At 32.5% G+C, this 10,427-nt stretch overlaps 1 protein-coding gene across 1 annotated transcript; it reads right to left on the bottom strand.

Moving 5' to 3' along the window:
- Positions 1-180: 180 nt before the first annotated feature.
- Positions 181-7,992, bottom strand: LOC127877788 (uncharacterized). The gene is made up of 5 exons (XM_052424038.1): positions 7,905-7,992; positions 5,825-5,980; positions 4,571-4,652; positions 2,677-2,861; positions 181-731 (listed from the first exon to the last, which is right to left on the bottom strand). Exons 1-5 carry the CDS (start codon positions 7,905-7,907, stop codon positions 642-644), a joined length of 516 nt encoding a protein of 171 aa, XP_052279998.1. The 5' UTR covers positions 7,908-7,992; the 3' UTR covers positions 181-641.
- Positions 7,993-10,427: the final 2,435 nt, after the last annotated feature.

Here is a 10,427-nt window from a genome sequence, read left to right as displayed (position 1 = left end):
AACAATGCTTGAACACTCATATAAAGTTTTCTAACAATACAACCATACATAGACCTTATTAAATAAATAAAAAATGATAACATGTATCTAGATTCAAATCATGTAAGGAATATATTTTTGCCATTTTTTTTCTAGATATCTTAAGCATTACAAATGCAATTTCAGATCATAAAAAGCGTGGAAACAACAAATGGAAATATATTTCATGTATTAAATGGAACAGTTAAAAATTTAAAGTGTAAATGAAACTGCAACTTGAAAATGGAATGTCAATAAATTGGTCAACTTCAAATAATTACATAGATTTTTACTTAGCACACTGGTAACTGTCACTTTGTGTGTATTTTTCTACTGCACTGTCACTGACTAAAAAACAAACAGGGCCCAGCGGTAATGGATGCAAATATAATGGGTATATATATGCAGCTTAGCTTATGCTAATTTTACCCTATACTATTTTTAATGAAAACATGGAACAACAACATGCGAATGTTGTTATTTACATGTACATGTAATATTTATTTAAAGAAGTTTAATATTCTTTAGCTCTTACGATAAAAACTATTGCCTATGAGCGAAGTTGGCTGGTTTCAGTTAGGGAGATGTCTATCAAACAGGGAATGGGGGAGGGCAGTGTATGATCAATAGAGACTGGTTTTCTTCATGATTCGCAGGAACTCTTCCTGGTTGATTTCTCCGTCGTGGTCTCTGTCAGCTTCATCAATCATTTCCTGTAAACACAACACCGTTAACTTCACATCACAAGAATAATAGCTTGACACAATGTACAAATGGTTGTAACTCCATCAATAGGATCATGAGATACTTGTAACTACTAGCATAAATTTCTTTTTTTGTATTCCTTTTATTTTACACTTTGTGTATTTTTTTACACGTTTTATCTGATCAAGTTAAATAATGCTACAACAGTAATTTTGGTAATGTATTTTTTGTCTACTTCTCAATTTTAGTTATGGACATGAGAATATTCACTTTTGTAATATTTAGTACACTCTTAAATCACAGTCAATGACTGGATCAGGTTAAGACAACATCCATTTCAATAGCAAAACAACAGATGTGTTTTTCAGAAACACAAGGCCCCAGATTGCGCCGCTTTGAAATAAAATTTCAATATATCATTTGGCAGGTTTAGAAATTCCCTTTTAAAGCTTATTACTTCTCTTGGATTGTATTTTTTTACTTTTGACCTTGAAAGATGACCTTGACCTTGACATTTCACCACTAAAATGTGAAGCTTCATGAGATACACATGCATGCCAAATATCAAGTTGCTTTCCTTATCCCTTATACGTCTCCTAAATAAACAACAAGCACAACGATATAAATTGAAAATACAGCTTGTATTTTGGTATCTATGCGTACGACCAGATGACACATTTATAACGTATGACAATAAACAAATGTGAACAATTCACATTTTGATATAAATTTCATAACTCATACATGAAATAACGCTTATATAGTTTACACACAAAAATCAACAAACAGACTATATTCCATTCCTGCAGATCATTTTCATTAGAAAACTTGTCAATATTGTATATCCAATAAAATATAAGAAAATTAACATGTTCTCTGGTTCGTATTGCAAAGCCGAATAGCTAATCCCTGAATATATTTACCCGCCAAAACAATACACTGAGCGACCCCTACAGGAGACTTTCTTATGCAAAGGAAAATAATTTTCCTCTAATTCCCTGCGCTCAAACTAGGAAAATTATATATCTTCAATATTCAAAAAGTTATGAGCAAACTTGAACCAAGGTTAAAGTTTTGGGACACACAATGAATGAATGACAGACAGGCCAAAAACAATATGCCCTCAATCTTTCGTTCAGGACAAATACCCCCACATAATATTGACACAGAATATTTTGCATGTTGTCTTCACAAAAAAACAGCGGACATCATGCTCAATGTTTAAAACGCACTTAGTGACCCCCTGACCTAGTTTTTGACCCGGCATGGCCCCATGTTCGAACTTGACCTACACATGTCATCATCTAGATACAACTTCTGACCAAGTGTGGTATAGATCGGATGACAACTACTTGAATTAGAGAGCGGACACAATGCTCAATGTTTAAAACGCACTAAGTGACCCCCTGACCTATTTCTTGACCTGCCATGACCCATGCTCGAACTTGGCCTAGATATCATCAAGATACAACATATGACCAAGTTTGTTGAAGATCGTATGAAAACAACTTAAATCAGAGAGCGGACACTTAATATGGACCGACCGACAGACAAGCTCACTCCTATATACCCCCCTAAACTTCTTTTGTGGGGGTATAATAATCCATAACTTAAAACATACTAGAGCTAGTAATATTCTTTGCAGTTTAACCATTTCCTGTCAAGAAGATTAGGGTGTTAAAAAAAACACCAGATTTTAAAGCTCTTTGCTGTTTTCCAGCCTTTCAACAAAATTCTATAAAAAAATTAAGTATTTTTTTCGACAACATACCGGTATACATCCATGTTTTTACAAAAACATTTTAATTGCAGCTAAAGAGTAATTTTTCATTCTAAATGATGCAACAACTATTTTTGCGCCCGAAATGAGAACAATATTTTCCAAGATAATTTATTATCATTTAATCAAAATTTTGTTCTCCAGTGTCACGTTTTCATCCGTGATTCACAAACCTGCAGCTCTTCATCAGTCAAGTTTTCACCGAGCTCCTTTGCGACTCGTCTGAGATTTTTGGCAGAGATTTTTCCTGTCTCATCATCGTCAAATAATCTAAATGCCTTCAAGATTTCTTCCCTGGCATCTTTCTCACTCATCTTGGTCGTCATGATTGATAGAAAATCATTGAAGTCAATGGTACCTGAAATATCCATTAAATTTATAATTGAGCCACAGTCTGAGAAAACTGTGATAAATGCATGTGCTTAAATTAGAAGCTAATCAGGGACAACAATTTCTGCTTATATGAAAAACAAGCAAATTCGTTGAATTGATATCCCCCGCCAATATGCTTCTTGACACAAAAGTGTTATATTTGATACTCAGGTAAAAAGCATTTTTTTAAGATGCAAAGGGTCATAACTCCATTATTAACAGATGGTGTACTCATCCTCTTATCCATATATATACTTAAACCAAGTTTCAATGAAATCCGCCAAAGCACTTCCAAGATATGGCTCTGGACACAAAAGTGCCAGACAGACGGACAACGCCAAAACAATATCCCTCCGCCTATGGCAGAGGATAATAACATCTTATGGAAGTGTATTCTAAACAAAAATCCAGTCTAGGCAGAAAGTGTCGTCCCTGTTAAGCCTGTGCGGACTGAACAAGCCAACATTGGATGACACGTTTACAACAGCAAGGCTCATTTAGATGCTTCATAAGTACATAAGAGGTTCATATAAAATGAACATAAGTCATATTAAAACCAACCATACGAAATAACACCGTAATTACAATTTTGGGTATCGTAAAATAAATTATTCTTGACATATTTGAGAGAATACACAACTGTCTACATGCTGCGTGCATTTAGAAGACTGAAGGACTGTTGATTGTTCTGTGCTTCTTTATTTCCAGAACTATATGATTGATTAGCTGTTTGTGACCCAAAATCTGAAGCGAATATTAACTGTATTTCCTTAAAATACAGACACTTCTTAAAAGCCATGCAAAGTCCCATTTTCCAGACATATTTATCGAACAGCAATAATATAATATTGATTATCGTCTACAAGAATGAAAAAGTTAATTATTTGAGCATAATACAAATGACAAACAGCACACATCTCTAGACTATTACAATCACATGTAAGCTCTTGAAAATTATAATTTAAGTATAAATTTTATAATTTCATCTTCATTTTTTTCCATCAAACAAGTGAAGCTGTCAATTTTAAAAAATTCTAAAAAAATTTCAAAGAACTTTCTTTATTCTCACCAATTGAAATAATAAGGCTGAAAACAGCATGAGACACAACTTTTTTACCATTACACAATTGGATTAATAAGTTTTCTTCTTTTTCAATACACAGAGAATCCTCAAATCTATTAAGACAATGTCAAGGATTGGCTTTGATTATTGTGCGATATTTGGTCCCTTTTCAATACAAAAATCCTTGATTGAATTTGTAATCAATTGGCTAAGATTGTAGCGTCATATTTAAATTAATTAAATTAATCAGTAAGCAGAATTTAATCAAAAAGTTGTATTTGTACTCAGACTCTGTATGAGATATTTGTTCCTGATTGTAGTCCGAATTTCAAAGATTCGTCCAACACATTTGTGTGTGCAAAATAGATTGACACTAAACCAATTTGTGTGCAACATTTGTGAAAACTATGTGATAAAATCGCTAATTTAGCAGCCTCGCCAGTACAATAGTTAGTATGCAAATAGAGGTATTTCATGTACATTCATAATGATTTTAATACACTTCTGATTTTTCCTTGCTCACAAAGTCATTACAAGATTAAGCAACTGTTAAATAAATACTTTTTAAAGATAATCTTATTTAAGAATATTATTTTACTTCTTAAACAATAAAACATACAAAATATTCAAACCTGTGCCTTCTTTATCTATCTCTGAAATCATTTTCTTGATTTCTTCTCGCTTCGGTTCAAATCCTAATGCCCTCATAGCAACCTGTAAAACGACCAAATTCCTTATATTGATAACACCCGCCTAAATATCTGAGTTAAAGCCCTGAAGAGTTACATCATGAAAACTACAAAGGGAAATAACTATTATTAAAGAAAGTGTAGGGTAATGTTTCTTGTGCATGGCACTTCTCATTGGTATCTATACACCTATGAAGTTTCATGTTGAAATCTTGTATCATATAAAGCCCTGAAAAATTACATATTACGAAAACAACAAAGGGAAATAACTCTAAATGAAGAAAGTGTAGAGTTATGGTTCTTGTGCATCGCACTTCTCATTTTGTGCATGGAACTTCTCTTAATTTATTTCTCAATTGTATATAGTAAGTGACAGACAGAAGGACTGACACACTGACAGACAGACGTACAACACCATTACCATATCTCTCCTCCTTCAGCAGGGATAACATACCGGTACTTTAAATATACCATGTTATCATTAACATGGTACTTGTGAACTTTCTTCGCAGAAATTACACGCTTGAATGTGTCTTATATTATACTTATATACCTATACCTATATTTGACTTTGCTGGTTCATTAAATGCATGTGTAAAATTAATCCGATTTCCGTACAAACACTGACATAAACCACATAAAGGTACTTTAATATGTATGTTCACGTATAAAGGTCAACATCAGGTCAATGTTGGTGAGCTATAATACCTGAACACTAGGTAGTATGCACTGTGACTGATGTGCCTAGGGAACTCCAAAGGGCTCATATTCACCAAAAGATTATAAGGAAAAATTAATAGCAAAGTTAAAAGTGCTCTGTGTTCAGCTACCTTACCAAATGACCCTGAAGTTAACATATATATTTAGTTTCAGTTAAATACTTGTCGTAAAAAATAGTGATATGTTTACCTTAACCAGAGCATTATGCGAATGCAGACGACAAAAGTATAGCTTAAACTATTCAGTGACAAGACAGTCCAGATAAAAATTTGAACATTTATGAGAAAAAAAATTGATAAGTATGTGCATGGCTGCCCAGATATTGCAAATTATGTTTTATTGCTTGCCCATACAGTAATATTGACTATTGTTAATATTGTTTAATTCATCTTAACAGTAGAACAATAAATCCTTACAGATCATCATTATGACTAAGAAAAGTGTAGATTCTAAGCAAGTTCTGACAATTGAATCAACCTTCAACTCCTTTGCATCAATTGTTCCTGAGCCATCAGCATCAAAGAGGTCGAATGCTTCACGTATTTCTTGTTTTTGTTCTTCTGTTAGTTCAGGTTTAGGGCCAGTCTTCTTGCGACCACCACCTGCCAGCGTCGTCTTTTTGTAGTTTGCTGCCTAAAATTTTGTTTAACAAGACATCAGTTCAGATCAACAACTACTGACAATATATAAGTATAAAGTTTTGGAAAATAATTCATGCACCTATTCGTGATTACTGGGTGTATTGATTGTGCAATGAGATAGATGTACATGTAAACAGGTCAAAAGCACTAATTTATGTGTTATTTTATTTGTTTTTGGGCCTTTGAGTTGTATTTTTGATTGAACTTTTATATATTTTGAAATAATTTCTAAGTAAGCATTCTTACTATTTGTTCACTTTTTATTTTACAACCTTCAGCATTTAAATTGTGAAAAATAGCATGATCAACCAGGAACTTTGGACACGAAATATTATAAATATTATACATGAATTACAGTGCTCTAGCTAGGATTTGAAAAGGGCAGGGGGCTATTTTGTTGAAAGGGCACTTTCAACGCACAGTAGTTTGTCAAAAGAGCACCTTCGAGCGCGCGGGCGTATCTGAAATGCTCACTGTCGAATATTAATTTTTATGTTATTTATAATTGTTGTAATATATTTATTATTAAACCATGCAAATAAAATGTCTACAATGAGGAAGAAATTAATTACAATGTAATAAGAAATTTATAAATTATCAAATGTAAAAAAAAGGGCAGAAGGGCAGGGTGAGGCTTCGGAAGGGAATGGCGGACGCCCGTCCATTTAGGCCTAGCTGTTGCACTCAATTATTCCAATAAAATACATTGTTTAACTTCAATTTTATATCATAAAGGGCCTTTCTTATAATCCAATTAATGATAATGCTTTTATTCGCCATGTTTGGGATATTTTGGAAAAAATCTTTTGCTATCGGGAAACATCCAAATTTCTGTAGTAATTTTTAGTAAAAAAAATTACAGCTTATTTATTTGCAATCAACTATATTTAAAATTTTAATTAAACAGGTTTACATGGTTTTTGCCTTTACAAGAAAGAACTTTGAGCTGTACACATTTACTGATGGGCGCTACAATTTGGATTATTGCAAATAATTAAACCATAGCTTTAGACCTTTTGCAGGCATATATACGGGTCAGTTAAACAGACCCATTTCCAAATCAAATTAATAAAACAAAAAAACTCAATTTGAAAACAAATTTTCACACAAAAAATGTGAGTGTCTTACGATTTGTCTATGTCAATTTTATTTCAATTAAATCAATCATAGTATATAACTTTATTTTCTTATTATTTTTTTCTTCTATTTTGAATAATATAAAAGAGTTATATAAAATTAGTTTTTTTCCCAAATCAGTAGACTTTTTTGGGAAAACAAAATCCCCATTCCAAAATAGCATTTTTTCCTAAAATGGCCAAAATTAGGCCTGAGCTAACTTGTTAACACTCAAATATTATATGGCTCTGTGATGTAGCTTGCACTGTCAATGCCTACTTGCAAGACCTTAGGCATGAATGCCTATTTGAAAGCATGACATACAACATTAATTTGAAGTACTTGTAGTTCAACCTTCTATGGTGTTTGAGCCTTAAATGGCATTCATTGAATGCTATTAAATAGTGTCTTTTGTAGAAGAAACACTACAGGCTCCATTTGTCATCCTGTTTGAAACTATTTTTGAATGATTAAAGACAAATTAAAAACATGACTGACAAATAATAAGCAAGTTATAGGCCTACCCAGCAATTTCAAAGCATGTGCACGTTACAAATGTTTAGGATATTAAGGGACTGCAAAAGTGGAAACTTGTCATAAACATTTGAAGTGCAACAACATTAAATTTTAGTTTCATTTCCTAAACATGAGAATGAAACTTCAGTTTATCAATAAAAATTAACAGCTTGGGCATTTAATTCAGATTTTAAAATAACACTAGCAACAACATCACATTTAGTATTTGATAAACTGGAGCTATGTTCACTGAATTTTAACGATTAAACAAAAACTCTACAAACCATTTTAAGATATTATTTATGCGATTTGTTGATCTTCGAAACCGTGTTGATAGCAGGCTAGATCTTGTCTGTAATAAGCAATTTGATTGGTTAATAATATAAAAGTACACACCGCATAATAGAGAGTGGATTGCACTATATTGTTTATTTATAAACCTCCGTTTTTATTTACAATCTTTATATAAAATAACATTTAAGGGAATGCATTTTATAATATGTTTTTATTTTGAATTATAAAGAACGTATTTAATTGGATATAATGTTATATGTGTTGTTAGTGTATCAATTTCCATACATCATAATACATGTATATCTAAAACTGAATCTGACTGGATATGTTACAGGACATTGTGGTTCTACTAATACATTATGTTTATTGAAAATAATCTTTGTTTGGTGTGGGAAATCAGATAATCTGGAATAAACACAACTGTCATATGATGATTTTAATGACATCTAGCGAAGCCTTCAGACGCAGAGCAAGAATCGACATAGGACAGACAAGCAAAAATGCGCCAACTACTACGCTAGCCGGACAATTAAATAACATAAATACAGGCCTAAATTTAATTATAATAATTTGTTAAATGGAAGCAGTTCTGGGCGTTTCATGCTTCCAAGCTAGCGACCATTTTACAGGAGAGTAAGCGATCAAACCCGAAAAATTATATAGGAGCGTGCCGTGGAAATACCGAGAATAATGCATGTGCGTGAAGTTTTGTCCATCTTCAAAGTTTCAAATTGGTACTTTCCGCATGCAACTTTTGTTTAAGGTAAGGCCACACTTAGTTGAACCAGAACATATCATATAAGCGGAATGCCTGTTCGCATATATACGGGATAAACGTAACGCAAGTGCAATAAAGCCTGATGTCCTCCACGATTTTTTCTCATCCGATGTTTAAACTACAGTTGATGGTCGTATCTTATCAGAGCTAGATAATCTGTCTTCTTATTCTTTTTCATCATCATCGTCTTCTTCGGATACATCACCCCTTCTAAATAGAAAATTTTGTGCCATCGAGATCAATACGTAGATTGTTTACACTAACATGCCTAAAATGCCTAAAAAGATGACATGTAGATCGACCAGACATTTTTGGTTAGTTTTCTTTTACTATACACGAGTAATTTCTTATCTAAAATGTCACTCATATAAATCTTCTGGATCTCTTTGCAATATGTATGCCTAAAGATGCAAATATAATTTAAGCAAATATAAAAGTATGTAGTAAAATGATCGAAAACTCAAAATGTAATATAAAAAGTACGTGCTACATGATCGATCCATTAGGATAAGCCGTGTTAATGCATGGAATGTACATTTTACGCCTTGAGGTAAGTTCACAGAAGAGTTCACATCACGTTCATGTAATGCAATTACTGAACACATAGATATTGTAATTTATTCTCTATGCTTACCATTATGGTAAAAAGTGTAAATACAACAACACTTATTTTAATCATATTTATTCGGTTGATAACATTTGTCCTGTAAAGCTGAATAAAGATACAATGTATTACTGTTCATCACCACTCCCGCTAAACTACGTTACAATGAGAGGTGCGTCTGCACGACAACGCGATACGGCGTCATAACTACAACGGTTACGGCGTCTTTCCACAGTTTGTTGACGATACGGGACATTGTTAAAACAAATGATATTAACGGTAATTTTGAATAGTTTTTGTATGTGTAAGCCAATTTAAATACGGATATTGTGTTCCTCTTTCACAGCTTGCCATGTAATTTTTTCCTATGTTATCGATAAAATGGAAGTTTTACAGACCTGTATAGACAACTCATAAAATCATTGGAATATAATTCAAAGTCTGACATTAAACAGATGAAAATGCAAACAGACGTAAGCAAGAACGAATATTAAATCATTCTTATCAAGATCTGTCTCAAAATTAACTGCATGTAAGTGTAACTAGATCAATTTTGATGAATTAAAATGTTACGGCGTCTTACAGAGAGTGTTACAGTGCATTTACTACAACATGTTTAAGGTTACGGTATAGTATCGACGTTTACTAGAGGTTTCGGTATAACAAGTTCGGTAAATTGTATTTATATAGTAAATGTTGTGGAGGGTTCGGTAAAATGGATCTTTATAGCGGTATACCTACAATAAGGTGTTAATGCCAACCATTATTGTCTTACATTAGGGGCATATATTTGCAGACTGGCGATTAATTTTTAATTGATTAATTAATGCAATGCCTACAGTAAATAATTAAGGGGCATGAATGAGCTACCACTGAACTTTAAAAAAGAATAGTTTTAGGTACCAAACCAAAAAATGTAGATTGAATTTAAAATGTAACTTTATTGAAAGTAAATTTACGATTTAAATAAATCAGTACTTATTTTTTTTTAACGATTTGTTCATTTATAAAAAAAAATAGTAATAATAAATGCTGATTTAAAGACTGAATTAATAGAAGATCTTCAATTTAGAGCAATGCCTTAAACAAATGTTCAAAGGCTTGTAAAATAGTGTAGTACTGATTTATTAA

This window comes from Dreissena polymorpha, chromosome 4, assembly GCF_020536995.1.
Source record: "Dreissena polymorpha isolate Duluth1 chromosome 4, UMN_Dpol_1.0, whole genome shotgun sequence".
In the NCBI taxonomy this organism is placed as follows: Eukaryota; Metazoa; Mollusca; class Bivalvia; order Myida; family Dreissenidae; genus Dreissena; species Dreissena polymorpha.
The sequence above is the reverse complement of the archived record's forward strand: the minus strand, read 5'-3'. Positions and strand labels throughout refer to the sequence as shown.